This window comes from Delphinapterus leucas, chromosome 8, assembly GCF_059928025.1.
Source record: "Delphinapterus leucas isolate spDelLeu-1000000601 "Yukka" chromosome 8, BTC_Dleu_Yukka2, whole genome shotgun sequence".
Taxonomy (NCBI): Eukaryota; Metazoa; Chordata; class Mammalia; order Artiodactyla; family Monodontidae; genus Delphinapterus; species Delphinapterus leucas.
The window spans coordinates 3719226-3735264 of NC_143136.1; the positions used below are offsets into that span (position 1 = coordinate 3719226).

The following is a 16039-nucleotide window of genomic DNA, read 5'->3' on the forward strand; positions in this document are numbered from 1 at the left end:
GTCCCAATCTCCCAATTTATCCCTCCCTACCCCTTACCCCCTGGTAACCATAAGTTTGTTTCTTCAGATGTCCCTTGATATCTCACATGAACCGAATTTTCAAGGGGGGGGGGCGTGTGATGGGTGAGCAGTGAGCAGTTTGGGGGTGTCCACGGTCAGGGTTCTGATCTGAGCTCTGCTACGAACCCAGATTCTTCTCATCTGTAAAATGAGACGATAATCTCACTTAAGAAAACATGACACATATCTCTTTAACAGGTGGAGACGTTCCTGGTGCAAGAGATAATGCATATCAAAGTGCTGGGAAAGGTACAAAGCCTTGCGGAAACACAAGTTCTTTCTCAAGAATTTTTCTGTAAATCTGAGCACGATAACCATTCTTGCTCCTCTCGTATGTGTCCTGGAATTGGGACCATTAGCTTCATGATCAGAGAATCATTATATACAGAATTACAGAAAAAAAAAAAAAAAGTAGTCTTTTTTCCGTGTCTTCTCACCGGCAAACAGAACTTTGGTTAGCAGAATGCCAAGGTGATTTTAATGGCTGGTTTTTTATATTTGAAAGGGGAGGTTATTAGGAGAAGTCTCAATTCAGAAACTTCAAGAAGAAATGGGAGGGCGTGGTGAGGGGGGAGGCGGGAGACTGCATTTCCTGTTTTCCTTTCAGATGGTGTTGGAAAACACTGCAGCAAAACCATGGAGACCCACGGAAACATTCCAAAATTCATTCCCTTTGTGGCCAGGGACCCAGCCCCAAAGGTGATGAGTAGAAGGGGTGAATTTTTTTTTTAAGAGTTTTTTTTAAGAGTTTTAAGGTGATGAGTAGAAGGGGTGGATTTTTTTTTTTTTAAGAGTTGCAGGCATCCAGCTACGGGCTCGTAGGGTGAAGACAGCCTTCCGAGGTGACATCAGCCCGTGGCTGGGCCAGAAGCAACAGAGTGAGAGTCTGGTTTTCATTTACAGTGTGGGGCAGGCCCGAGTGGGGAGGGGGAGAGGAGGGGCTGGAGGGAGCCTTGACTGTATCCCTGGACACGGTCCAGTTTGGAGCTCAGTCCTCCACCAAAGGCCGCTCAGCTCTCCCGCTCAGCAGCCCCCTGCAAGGACCACAGGGGGAGTTTTCTGCCTGCTCGGGGTCCCCTCTCCTGCAGAAGGAAAAGGAGACGCAGCCAAGTGGGGAAAACATGTGTCAGATTCGCACATAATTGAATATCGAAGCCCAGGGACACACGCTTCTCCAGGTTTGCTCAGGGTAAGTGCCACTTCGCCCCTGTTCCCCCTGTGGTGGGTTTGTGGCCAGAGGGAAATGCTTTAACCCCGCTGACCATTTCTCGATGGCTCTCAGGTTCGCTCCCATAGAGTCTGTTTTCTGTACACGCTGCTGGTCTCCGGAAGATCCAGCCGACTTTTCTTTCTCAGTTTGTGCCACCTGGGTTTCCTTAGCTGGGCCGAGGCCCTGGTTGCCCACGAGCCGTGCCGTGTCCCCCCCTACCTCCTCCCCACCCCCATCACCCTCTGCTCTCCTGACTGCGGTGCTTTTCGGCTCACGGTCTATTTATTGGACATAAATAAACTGAAGCTCAGCTGGAATCTGAGAATCTGCTTTGTTCGCAGAAGTGTCTTTCCGAGGATTCGAGAGCTACCTTGGGGAGACTCTGAGTTCTCCCATGTCCCTGGGGCGTGGGCTGGTTGGGTATATCTGTCACCTCCGGGGGATTGCGGTGACCTTGGTGTCCAGGAACAGGACCAAGTCAAGAGTTACTCAGCTATTACCATCAGGGCTCCATCTTTTCAGGAATCTGAAGTTACTGCTGGAGCCTCAGTCCTCTGGGGTTGCTTAAAGGAGCTGCAGGGGTCAGAGGAGGAGAAGGAATTTGGTGTTTGGGCAGCACGCCCAGTGGATAGGGCAGGGCCCCTAGGGCCACAGGCTGGCCTGTGTTGCCCAGAAGTGGAGCAAGTACCAAGTCCAGAGGCCGGGAGCCTGTTCCCCAGCCAGGAGGGTGGGGCTCCGGCCCTCTCGCCCAGAATGGAAAGTGTTATCTGACGGTTGCCAGTCTACTCTGGGGACCTGTTTCAGGGGCTACCGTTTTAGAAAATTAGGACTGAAGCAGGGGTGGGGTCCCTAGGAGGCCCCAGAGGGGTACTGGGGGGTGTAAACAGAAACTGGCATTTCACAGCCTGCCCAAGGAGCGAATTGAAAGGCTGGTCTGGACCCCAAGAACAAGCTGCTGTAGGCGGAGGGGAGTGTCCCCCACAGTGGGGACTCAGAGGATCTGGCCCATGCCAGCCTACACACAGCTGCCTCCACATGAGAACTGCAGGGTCCTAGAGCTGCAGGGCTGCTCAGAGCTCATGCGGATAGACTATTCTCACACTGGGGTCCCCCAACTTCCCAGGGGACCCATTCTTAATACTCCAAAAAACTGAAGTGGCTTTAAAATCAGGTATTTTTTGTTCCTAAGCAAAATGATGTTGAAAACCACCAGTTGGCTGTTGGACATTATTGAATCTTCTGAGTTCTTTGCTGGGCTAAAGATAAAGGAAGAGATTCTTGGTTAGGAGGCACTGAGGTGTGGTTCCCTGGCTTTAAAGATGAAGGTTTAGGGGCTCTGAGATGCTCAATTACTTGCTGAGGCCACAGCACCAGTAGGTGGCTCAAACAGCAGTCAAATCTTTACCATTTCAGGAAAGCAGATGGCCCAGCACTGGAGGATCCTGAGCTAATTTACACCTAGATTAGGAACGTACTGTTTGATTTGTTCTCCCAGAAGACAGTGTCCTCCTATCATATTCTATTAAAAGCGATGGGGAAATTGGATTATGCTTCCCGGGGCCTCTACCAACTAACGGGGAAAGAGGTGCCAGAGAAGAGAGCTGGTCCCCAGGGACCGACACTGGCTCTGTGACCAGAGCAGCTGAGCAGGCATCCCTCATCCAGGCCACCTCTGGGGATGAGGGCCTGGAGGGATGGCACCAGCGTTTTGCTTCATTCTTTTTTTTTTTTTTAACTTAGTTTAATTTAATTATTTTTTATACAGCAGGTTCTTATTAGTTATCTGTTTTATACATATTAGTGTATGTATGTCAGTCCCAATCTTGTGTGAGCTTTGCTGAGAGTAAAGGCAGAAGGGTGGGGAGGTGAGGGGTTTTGTAGGAATTCAAGCTATACGAATTATGGTCTTGTGGTCTTCGTCTCTTCTTGGAGGAGGCATGGGTTTTCCATCACCATAAGGTTTATTTTTCTCTTTCCCTGCTCTCGGCAGTGAGGAAGCCATTGAGAAGATACTTGGTGGAGAGGAGAACTTGGGGAGAATCCCATAGCAGGGTGGTGAGCGTGGGTGTCCTGCCCTTTTCCAGTGGGGGAATTGGAGGGTGTAGCTACTCCCACCTTCCTGGGAGGCAGCTGGGGAAGTCTCTAGAATGTTAGCCCTTGGCCCAGGTTCTTCCAGCCCTTGGGAGGGTGTGTGCCCCACCCCACCATGCTTTGTGGTCCTTAGGTGACGGGATGTATGGTGAATGTCCAAACTTGGGGTCTTAAGGATACTTCTGATGTAAGGCAAGAAGAATTCCTATCTTTCTGAATAGAATTGTTTTTATTTCTGCACCTCCCTCTATTTTCAGAGCGTTGAGGATTCACTGCATCTCATTCTGTCATCGTAAGTGCTTTCTGTGATTTTGTGCCTGAGATGACACTGATGATAAAGTAGGAAGAAACCCCTCTCTTCAACCGATGATTGATGATGGATTCATGACTCAAGTGAGGCTCCCCACCTGACCCTAGTTCTAGGTTAGGAGGTTACAGATGCCGCCGCTAAAGCCAGCTTGAAATCAGACCTCCTGCCCTTTTGAAAGTTAGTAGACTTTTGCCATGGAGGCTTCATCTGTGCTGTTGCTCAGAGTATTTAGACAACTGGTTACAGGGGTCTTTGTCATTACACACCTTTTTAAAAAAAAAATTAATTAATTATTTTTTGACTGTGTTGGGTCTTCGTTGCTGCACGTGGGCTTTCTCTAGTTGCGGCCAGTGGGGGCTGCTCTTTGCGGTGCGTGGGCTTCTCTTTGTTGCAGAGCACGGGCTCTAGGCACACGGGCTCAGTAGTTGCGGCTCGTGGGCTCTAGAGCGCAGGCTCAGTAATTGTGGCGCACAGGCTTAGTTGCTCCACGGCACGTGGGGTCTTCCTGGACCAGGGCTCAAACCTGTGTCCCTTGCATTGGCAGGTGGATTGTTAACCACTGCACCACCAGGGAAGCCCTCATTACCCACTTTTATGTGAAATTCCACATTTAGGGTTTAAAATACACTGGCAGGTCATGAATTCTGTTGCATGAGACTGTTTTGCAGGTATGCTAATCATTTTAGGCAAAAGTTTTATTTGAAAATTAGTTCTTGTCACTGTTCTTTTTGGAAGAAACTGAGGATTTGTTATCTCTTGGAGAAGAATAGTGGGCTGGTTCCCATCTGAAGGGCACTTTGTGTCCCAGGCAGCCTTTCCACGGAAACCCACAGGAGCAAACTTTCCTTGGTGTCTTAGCTGTGGAAAGCAGGCTGTAAAAACCACACCACTGCTACATAAATAGTTGACGATTTGAGGAGTGACCTGGCATTTAAAAAAAATCCTATTAGTTGCTCTCACTGAGGAAAGGAAAGCTCAAAATGATTCAGGTTTTTAAGTAGGGAAGCTTTAAAAATTTCCTGCTTCTTCAGACAGCCTTGAGCGAGACAAGGAAAGGTTCTTTTCATCCACATTTCTAGATATGGATTCCCTCTTTCCAAAAATCTGGGAGATAATCCTACCCTTTCAAGAAAAGACACGGCCTGTCCCCTCTAAACCATGGGTGATGGCCGTGTCACACTCAGGGAGCACCTGCAGCACGCTGATTTACAAAGAGGGGTTCTTTTCAGGAATTCATTATATTAATTTTTGAAAACGTAATTTTAGTACCTTCTGGTCCCCTCAGACTATTTTAGGAAGCAGATGAAATTGTGAAGTAGCACCTCTGTCCTGGTGTAGCCTTTCCCGAAAGTGTAGAGGAAAGATGCATCGTCCTCTAGAGGACAATGCCTCCCTCTGAGCTCCAGAAAAATCTCCGTGCATTGTAGGGAGTCCCTGGGGTGGGGTTTCCGGGACCGCAGGGAATCTGTTGATACACATCTCAACAGAGCTTGTGGGTCACTTTGGGACTCACCTGGAGGCTGCTTCAATACATAATTTTTTAAAATGTGACTGTAATATCTGAAGTAAATGTACCTTTAGAATTTTATTTTTTCCTTATGCTCAGGTATGCATGTATTGAGGTGAACTTCCGCTTGCAATGAAGCATTCTGCTTTCTAAAATACGTTCATGACAAGGACATGAACCAAGTAAGAACTTTTAAAGGAAACATTTTACTGATATCTACTGAGAAAAAAGTTTAAATTAAATGAACACAAAGGTGTTTCAGAACCAGATCAAGGCTGCCTATTCGTGCAATGCTGTATCCCTGTAGGAGTTTTGAAGTTTACAACTGGAAGAGATGTTGTTAAGATGAACTAATCCAGTAACTCCCAAACTTTTCCTTACCTGCCCTTGGTCTATGTGTCTCATATTCCTTTAAGCTTAATAAACCCCATTGTGCTCCAGGGCGTGGAGCTTTGGCTCGAGGGAGGGGACAAAAATGACTAAGACTTAGGCCCTGCCCTCTGGTTGGCAAATATATGATTTCCGTTTGGCTACTGGAAATATCCCCAAATTACTACCTTGGTGGATGGTCTCCCCACGCCCTTGACACCTCAGATGAAGAAATGGAACACAGGGAGGTGAATTGCTGGTTTGAGGTCCCAGTACTAGAAGGAAAGCAAAATCAGCATTTCCTGGGCGCTCCAGCACATGCTCACGTGTTCTCACAGGTACGTGTCTAAGGCCAGGAATATCAAGGGAGTACAAGTCTTCAAGAGTATATTTTGGGGTTTCACGTGAAGAAAGGCACTTTTTGCCATCGACCAGTCTTTTATAGAGTAGCATATTTTAAGTTTGTTTAGCAGAGAGGTAATTGTTGTTTCAAAAAATCTGGAAAGAGAAAGCAAAGCAGAAAAGTAGGACAAATATGAAACGTTCTGCCAAACCCTCTCCCAGAGGCAGGTTGTTAGTCTTTCGTAGGGGTCTGGCTGCGTCTTCCATAGCGTAGTCCTGCTGTTCTCCTGAATTTTAAGACTCATGAAGTACAGAGAAACATTTGCGAGGTAGGAATGGCTGGGGAAAGGTACAACGGCAAATGTTTCTGTCAAATCCCCCTGGTTTGACCCATACCTTCAGTTTTCATGGACCCAGAGCATCGAGAATTGGCCGCTAGATGGAAGAGCTCGTGGGTTGGTTGCATTTCAAAATTAAGAACTGAACAGCAGCTGGAGATGACTCAGGTCTCAAGAGAAGCCATTCCAGGAAACTGGTTTTTCTCTTCTGGAATCCTCATCATTGGATTCGGCAGTGCAGTGCCAGCACCCAGAGCCAGTTCCGCTAAGCCCACGGGCTGCCCCGTCGTGCACTGCGGGCCTCTCTGTCTCTTGTGGGGACAGCAGGAAACCCACCGGTGGTCAGAGCCTAGGGTAATAGATGAAAGAAAGCGGTCACAGAATCACTGCCGGTTACAGCATCAGGCAATCGGCCTCATTTTACACGTAAAATTAGTGAGTCTGGGAGAGATTAACTGACCTTTACTGATAGAGACAGGAACTAAGTAGAATTTTTCCCAGATAGTACACTAAATAAGGTGTGGGTGATACTTTATCTGAGGTTTCAATGCCATTTTTTAAAAAGTCTCTTTTAAATAATTTTCTCTTCTAGACTTGATCACGAATCAGACTAGAAAACAAGATGTTTAGTTTTTCCTTACAAAAGGAGGACACTTTAGCCGCTGTGTTTGAACAGTTCTACAATGGAACACCATGGTTTTGGAGAGGCCAGTAGCCCCAAAAGTCCATGGCCAAGGCAGGAAGGGAGGATAGCGCTGGGATCTACCCTGGAGCCGACGGCCCTGTGTGTGTCACAGGGCAGGAATGGAATGGGTGTTTGTGCAATTCCTTTTGAAGCGTCTTCTAAGGCATTCTCTGCCCTAACATTAAATCTGAACTAATCTCTGCCTAATGTTTATAATTAGCAGGAAAAATGGAGGAAATGCTCTGTGGGGCTGCCTCATATTTAAGAGGGTAAAATGTCTTTTACATGTGCATCGTGGTGTCTAGCTTTTCCAACTATAGCAGATATGGAACTTTCTGCTTCGTGTTTATTACCTCGGACCCTAGGAATACATCTTTAAATAAATTTCCAAATATCTGGGCAGTTAATCTGGAGTTTCTTCAAGTTGCCTTTATGGGGAGAAGGAAGGTAACCCCAGATGGTGCTCGGCACATCCTCACGTGACCTCATTCCGGGAGGAGGCTAACTTGCCAAGGCTCAGCCAAACCCTCCCTTTCTGGATTGCTCTGTTCTACTGCATGAGCTGTTGAACAGTCATTGTTTATAAACAAGATAGACACTTAAAAAAAATGGAAGTATAGCTGATTTAAAATATTGTATTAGTTTCAGTTGTACGGCAAAGTGATTCAGTTATACATATGCATATATATATATTCTTTTTCAGATTCTTTTCCATTATAAGTTATTACAAGATATTGAATATAGTTCCCTGTGCTATACAGTAAATCCTTGTTGGTTATCTATTTTATGTATAGTGGTGTGTATCTGTTAATCTCAAGCTCCTAATTTATCCCCTTTCCCCTGGTAACCATAAGTTTGTTTTTTATGTCTGTGCGTCTGTTTCTGTTTTGTAAATAAGTTCATTTGTATCATTTTTTTAAGATTCTCTATATAAGTGATATCATATGGTATTTGTCTTTCTCTGTCTGACTTACTTCACTCAGTATGACAATCTCTAGGTCCATTAGTGCTGCTACAAATGGCATTATTTCATTCTTTTTATGACTGAGTAATATTCCATTGTGTATATATATATATATATATATATATATATATATACACATACCACAACTTCTTTATTCTTTCATCTGTTGATGGATACCAAAAGTCTACAAATAATAAATGCTGGAGAAGGTGTGGAGAAAAGGGACCCCTCCTATACTGTTGGTGGGAATACAAATTGGTACAGCCTCTATGGGGAACAGTGTGGAAGGTCCTTAAAAAACTAAAAATAGGGCTTCCCTGGCGGCGCAGTGGTTGAGAGTCCGCCTGCCGATGCAGGGGACGCGGGTTCGTGCCCCGGTCCGGGAAGACCCCACATGCCGCGGAGCGGCTGGGCCCGTGAGCCACGGCCGCTGAGCCTGCTCATCCGGAGCCTGTGCTCCGCAACGGGAGAGGCCACAACAGTGAGAGGCCCACGTGCCACAAAAAAAAACCCCCAACCCCCTCACCCCCCAAAAAAACCTAAAAATAGAACTACTACATGACCCAGCAATCCCACACCTGGGCATATATCCAGAAAAGATGAAGACTCTAATTTGAAAAGATACCTGCACCCAATGTTCAGAGCAGCACTATCTATAATAGCCCAGACATGAACAGACACTGTGTTACTTGAGCCAAAGATCTTGGGTCCAGTTCTGAGTGTCTAACAAGGATACCAGTAGGTGGCAGTGAGACCAAGTCGATACACAGGATCAGAAGACTTAAGTTTTGTTCTCACAGAACACACCTTCAGAGCCTGGGTCGAGCAGATAATTGTTTACAGATGTGTACACGTGGCTGCTATTTTCTTCTCTAGCACAATTTCATAGAATGGAAATGCAAGATTCAAGTTGTAAAATAATCTGTAGAAAAGCAGCTTCCGATGCATTTCTTTGGAGGAATCGTCTTAGAGTTGTTCCAAATGGATTGCTTTTGAGGGTTCCCCCAAAGCTCTTTCAAGTAGCAATAACATGTTAAATTCCGCTCTCCTCTTTCGCTAAGCTAACCGGAGGAGATTAAGTCCTCTCATAGCTTCCTCTCTGGGGACGAGAATGGGGGCTCTTTTCCCAGGGTTCAGGCAGGAAAGAGAAGAAGGGTAAGAAAAAGAGAGAGAACTAGGGTGGCTGCAAGCTAGAGACCCCTAGGGTTTACTGAAATGTGACTTTTCATTTCACGGCAGGTGGGCATAGTTCTGTCGCTGCAGTCTTCCACTATTTCTGCAGCTCCCACTTAAAATGGGACAGTTAGGAGTTAACGGAAGTCCTAGAACTTGTTAGGAGGACCAGCCTGATTCTAAAAAGCAGTGCTTGGAGAAGACCAAATAAATGACTTCAAAATGGGAGCTCTGGATGTATTTAAGTCTTTGTTTGAAAAAGATTGCCTTGTGTGCATGTGTGTGTCTGTCTTAAAAGAGATTTCCAGACATGGAAAATGAAAAAGCTTCTGAGGAGACTTAATGAAAACTAATTTCATGGAATTGCACAATAGCTGGGGAATGTCACTGGACTCTGAATACAATTTTGAGTTGAAGGCCCATGTAGAGCAGTCTTCATAATAAGAGATATCTTTTTAAGTTTCAAGTGGACAGCTACAAAAAGGTAAAAGGCATCTCAAATTCTTTTCAGAATGAGGCTGAGTAAAAAAAGGAATGACTAATGCTCAATAGAAAGATAAGAATTTAATGAACTTCTCTGGTTGAATCTATTGCCTTTAGGACAGAATCTGTGACACAAAGCAGCTTGGCACCCACCCAACACGAGGGTCTCAAGCAGCCAATTTTGACTTTTTTCATATTTGAAAGACCAGCAGCAGACAAATGGCGTCTGTTGATACAGAATCTGTGGTTTGTCACCGCCAAAGAAATTTAGTGTATTTTTTCCCCGAAAGATGTCAGGAGTTTCCTTGAGATTGGGGCCAAATCTGGCACATCCTCTTAGGGTTTCCTGGGGTTCTTCCCTTGGGCTTTGGAAACACAAACTTTCATTAGGATTCTGATTCAATTTTTTTTTTTTTTTTTTAATGTGGCAGTGGGCAAAACACTATGCCTCACCTGCTTTCAGTTTCCCAGCAGCTATAAGATGGGGGAAAGTGCAGCCATTGGGCTCCTGGGAGAAGGTCGTGAAATCCCACCCACGAGACAGGGGCCCAGAAAATATGACTTGTGCTCTTTTGTCTCTATTTCTTGGGGGTGGGAGGGAGAGTTAAGGAAGGGTAATGGGAGGGTGACTTGTTCCCCCTTATTAAAATGGACAAACTGGGCGATCATTTGGGGAGATGCTATTTGACGTCTTTTAAATCTAAATGAAAAAAAATCTCCAAGCTTTGTTGCCAGGAACTGCAGTTTAAAAAAGTGGGATGCCATGACATGGTAAACACTAGGAGAGATTTAATTGCAAACAAAAACATTAACAAATATTCACCAGCTGGTCTAGGAATGCTTGAGCCCTCTGACTGGCTCCTAAGCCCTGGGGCAGGAAAAGTGTGTGGATCTAAAGGCCTTTTCCCCACCTGGGAATTCAGCTCAGCTGAACATGGGAGTCCATTAATCATCAGGGGAGCCTGGATAACTCATCACCCAACAAACATCATTTCCTGTCCTTCACTTTCCGGGTTGGAAGAGCTTCTCCCCTCTGCCCTCCTGCGCCCCCCTCTGCCTTCTCCTCCCCTCCCCCACTTCCCCTCTCCCCTCTTTCCCTTTCCTCAACATCTGGATAGGTTTCAGAAAAGATAATTCCAGTGCACTGAATGTTTTTTCATTACTTTGCGTCCCAGTGAGAAGGAATTCATTTAGGGGTCTACTCTTTTATAAGATTAAGATCTTGGAAATAAAAATCTTTACATATAATTTTCAACCAGTTTAAAATCCATTTTCCTTAGAGAATAGTTGAAGTAACTCATTAATGCCTCAGAAAGACATTAAGACTTTGTTCTATCATGATTTTGATTTTATTGAGCTCTACCAAAGACTACCAAACTTTGGAATTTGTTAATAGAGATCCCACACAGGGATATAGGGATAGTATAGGGATAGTATAGGGACAGTATAGGGATAGTATAGGGACAGTATAGGGCTAGTATAGGGACAGTATAGGGATAGTAAAAACAAAACAAAACCAAAACCAAAACCAGTGAAACCTACTCAGTGCACAATTCACCCATGTTCTCTGTCAAGGTTGTCTGCAGAGAAGCCTGAAGCTCGTCCCATCCCACACTCAGCAGTGGTCATGTCCTATTTTTTCCACATGGATTACATTGTCCAGTGCTTTGCAGTGAGGTCCTATACTATTTTTTTGCCCTCATTCCAAAAGAAAAATACTACTTTAAATCCTGCCTCTTGTGCACGGATCAAATATTTAAAACAATTGAACTGGACCTCCCGGAAGAGTTGCATCAAATCTTTTTCTCAAAGGAGTGGTGCTTGAACTTTAGTGGGAAGTTAGAATAGAGGCGGTTAGAATCACATGTGAACTTGGATGCTATCCCCAGAGACTCCCACATACACAGAAACAATGTTGTACACTTTTGGGGGAGGTTGACAGATCCTTTGAAATCTGTGGATCCCATATTAAAAAAAAAATCTGTGGATCCCACATTTAAAAAAAAGTTCTCGACCAATTAGAATATTACAGGCTGTCTTGGAAAGGGCAGTATATATTTCTGGAAAGAAACCAGTAAAATTTAAATAATGTGGGCTGACAATTTTCCCACAAAATAGTTTTCTAGTAGGATGCTTATTGCTGGTAAAGAAACCTGATGTTCAGTTTTAATGGAAAGAATCAAGAATAACGTATGTATGATGTACTTTTACATTACTCTAAAGTGTATATCCTCAATTAAGAAAACTTACAAAGACCACAAATACTGCATGTGCTTTTCTTTTCTTCAAAAGGCAAACTCAGGAATAGGTCTAGCAGAGTGTGGGGAAGAAAGGTATGACCGGATGGAAAGGCCTAGAAGATTCCTAGAGTAGAGCATGGTCTTGCAGGATTTCTAGAGAGCAATGGGGCAACATTGGGGCTGTGGCTTGGGCATTCATCCTCAGTGAAGAAAACAGACCAACCAGCCAAGTGTGGGTTTCTATACTGCCTGAGGGGACTCCCCTGAGCACTGGCCAGGACTTGGGGACGCTGTGGAACCAAAGCACGGCGAGCTGAGGACAGCCTTCCTATATCGTGCAGATCCGTGCCTAGCACGTGTTGACCATTTCAAGCCAAGAAGATTGGGCTGTGTTTTTGGAATGGCACCATTATCACCACTGGCTGTCACTTCACTGTAGGAAGAAATATGTTCTCTTGATGACTGACCTTCTGAACATCAGAAAAACCTTTCCTTCTCACTGTTGATACATTTCCAAGAGAAAGTTGTATTGACAGGTGGTTTTGTATTAGGTACTGGGGTTGTATCTTCAAGCTTTCAGAATTTGAATCACAGGGTAAATTTGTTTTATCACAGGTGATACTTTTGGTTTGACCTCCCTGGAAAATCCAAAGCAACAGTGGGTCTTGGAATCCATTCTCTTGTTTATGGTTTTGTCTTTTTCTATCCCACCAATTTGGCTGACTGGGCTGGCCTGGGGCCCACACTCTGTTGTCTTGCTGTTCCTCACAGCTGGGCCACAGGATCTGGACCCCATCTCCTCCCTCCGGGCCTGATCTCTGGCAGGAAAAATCATGGGACTGAGCCCACTTCATCCACGTCCTTGGGTGACACCTTCGATAAGGGGCTCCTTGGCCCTCTGTGCATCTTGCTAAGAAGTCCATCTAGACACTAGTCCCCTGCCAAGGCCAGGTCGCTAATTAACCAGACAGATTTTCCTTTGCTGTCATTATTTCTGTTGCTCTAGATGGAAAGGTTGAGAACCTTAGACCACCCTTAACATTGTCTTCCTTAGCAATGAGGGGAAAATGGGATTCCTGAATTATATATACAACGAACAACCACAAATAGAATCACCAGGCCCATGGAAGGCCTATGGTGAGAGGAAGGTCAAGGTAGGAAGGTCAAGCAGGTACAAAAGCCTAGGCCTTAGGCGGACCTGATTTTGTAGCTCTGATGACACTGGTTGGGGTAGAAATAACTTTTGTACCACATCTCAGTGTTCATATCAGATTCTTTTCAGTTTCCTGGGACTGAAGTCCTCTTCCCCAAACCTTAGTATTTTGCTGCCAAATACTTCTTTTCTTCTTCCTTTCCAAATATTATTTAGGAGCAAGGACAAATGTTGTGTTATTTAATTATAGGGGCACATACATATGCTTTAAGAAGATATGTGCCGTTGTATTGTTTTCCTGTTTTAGCTCTTAAAGACTCATGCCTCAAAAAAAAGATGCCACATTTATACCATTCCTGTTAAACTGATGGCCACATTTTAGGTGTATGGAGTAATCCACCACTTTTAAAAATCTCAGGTAACTTTTCCTATCCTTTGAAAGATTGTAATAAAACACACATGACATAGAATTTACACGATTCTAAACTGTATATCCTCAATTAAGAAAACTTACAAAGACCACAAATATTGCATGTGCTTTTTTTTTTTTTTTTTTTCAAAGGACAAACTCAGGAATAGGTCTAGCAGAGTGTGGGGAAGAAAGGTATGACCGGATGGAAAGGCCTGGAAGATTCCCAGAGTAGAGCAAGTGAGCAAATTCAATCATTTTTAAGTGAATAGTGCAGTAGCGTTATCTACATGTACCTTGTTGTGTAATTGATCTCTAGAACTTTTTCATCTTGCAGAACTGAACCTCTGTACCCTTTGGACACTAACTCTCCTTCCCACCTCCCCGTCCCTCTAGTGACCACCATTCTATTTTCTGTTTCTAATAGTCTGACTATTTCAGATGCCCCACGTAAGTTGAATCTTCTGGTACGTGTCTATTTGCGACTGGCTCATTTCACTTATCATGATGTCCTCAAGGTTCATTCATGTTGTAGCCTATGACAGAATTTCTTTCTTTTATTTCAGGCTGAATAATATTTCATTGTATGTATATACCACATTTTCTTTATCCATTCATCCATTGATGGGCATTTATGTTGTTTCCACGTCTTGGCTATTAAGAATAATGCTGCATTAAACTTGGGTGTATATATATAGCTTCAAAATCTTGTTTTCAATTATTTTGGATACGTACCCAGAAGCTGGATTGCTGGCTTATATAGTAATTCTATTTTTAATTTTTGGAGGAACCTCCATACAGTTTTCTAAGTGGTTGCAGTGTTTTACATTCACACCAACAGTGCCTAAGAGTACCAATATTTCTACATCCTCATTAGCACTTCTTGTTTACTGTTTGTTTGATAGTGGCCATCTCAGTGGATGTGAGGCAATATCTCATTGTGTTTTTTTTTGTTTTTTTTTTAACATCTTTATTGGAATATAATTGCTTTACAATGTTGTGTTAGTTTCTGCTGTATAACAAAGTGAATCAGCTATACATATACATATGTCCCCATATCCCTTCCCTCTTGCATCTCCCTCCCTCCCACCCTCCCTATCCCACTCCTCTAGGTGGACACAAAGCACCGAGCTGATCTCCCTGTGCCATGCGGCTGCTTCCCACTAGCTATCTATTTTACATTTGGTAGTGTATATATGTCCATGCCACTCTCTCACTTCATCCCAGCTTTCCGTTCCCCTTCTCCATGTCCTCAAGTCCATTCTCTACGTCTGTGTCTTTATTCCTGTCCTGCCCCTAGTTTCTTCAGAACCACTTTTTTTTTTTAGATTCCATATATATGTGTTAGCATATGGTATTTGTTTTTCTCTTTATGACTTCACTCTGTATGACAGACTCTAGGTCCATCTACCTCACTACAAATAACTCAATTTCGGTTCTTTTTATGGCTGAGTAATATTCCATCGTATATATGTGCCACATCTTCTTTATCCATTCATCTGTCGATGGACACTTAAGTTGCTTCCATGTCCCGGCTTTTGTAAATAGAACTGCAATGAACATTGTGGCACGTGACTCTTTTTGAATTATCTCATTGTGGTTTTGATTTTCATTTCTCTGATGCTGAGTGTTTTTTCATATGCTTATTGGCCATTCGTATGTCTTCTCTGGAGAAATGTCTATTCAAGTCCTTTACCTATCTTTAAATCAGATCTTGTTGTAAAGTTGTGGGAGTTCTTTATGTGTTCTGATATGAACCCCTTATCAGATATATGGTTTGTGAATATTTTCTCCCATTCTGTAGCTTGCCTCTTCACTCTGTTGATTGTTTCCTTTGCTGTGTAAAAGTTTTTAAGTTTGATATAGTACCATTTGTCTGTCCTTGCTTTTGTTGTCTGTGCTTTTGGTGTCATATGGAAGAAATCATTACCAAATCCAACATTATGAAGATTTTCTCCTATATTTTCTTCTAAATGTATAATAGTTTCAGGTCTTACATTTACATTTTTAATCCATTTTGAGTTAGGTCTTTGTAAGTGGTGTAAGGTAAGGGTCCAACTTCATTTTTGCACGTGCATATACAGTTTCTCCAGCATCATTTGTTGAAGAGACTATCCTGACCCCATTGTGTAGCCTTGGTACTGTTATAGAAGCTTATTTGACCATATACTTGAGGGCTTGTTTCTCGGATCTTTATTTTATTCCATTGGTTGACATGTTTGTCTTTATTCCAGTCCCATATTGTTTTGATTACAGTAGCTTTGTAATATGATTTGAAATCAGGAAATATGAGGCCTCCAGCTCTATTTTTCCTTTCTCAAGTTTGCTTTTGCTCTTCTGGGTCCTTTGAAATTCCATATGCATTTTAGGATTTGTTTTTCTGTTTCTACCAAAAAATGCCCCAGAGCGAGAGGTTTTTGATTTTTATTTATACTGATCATGACTACCTTTTCATGCTGTAATTCCCAAGGCCGCCTTCTTCATCTTCAAGCCCTAACAATGAACTGTAAATTATGATGGTAACCCAATCTCTCCAGATGAAAATATTTAGGTTTCTTAAACCAAATGGGATTTCTCGCTTGACTGTAGTCTATACTACATAATTTTCAATATTAAATAGTACTTCTTGAAACTAAGGACAAGAAAAAATAACCAATAATTTTGACCGGCACGCCCCTCCTCTCTGATGCTGTTACCCAAGGCTC

At 43.6% G+C, this 16039-nt stretch overlaps 1 protein-coding gene across 9 annotated transcripts in view; it reads left to right on the forward strand.

Moving 5' to 3' along the window:
• The first annotated feature begins 1161 nt into the window (after positions 1 to 1161).
• The window catches only part of COL6A3 (collagen type VI alpha 3 chain), an 85917-nt gene continuing 71039 nt past the window's right edge, over positions 1162 to 16039 (forward strand). Inside the window, exons 1-2 of one of the 9 annotated variants that reach the window (XM_089916169.1) lie at positions 1162 to 1249; positions 3619 to 3653. Coding sequence is in view for 7 of the 9 variants with exons in the window: in XM_022568057.3 (XP_022423765.2) it covers positions 5694 to 5885 (192 nt within the window). In the remaining 2 variants the exon portion in view is untranslated. The other 8 variants (XM_089916167.1, XM_089916166.1, XM_022568057.3 and 5 more) reach the window with 8 other exon arrangements.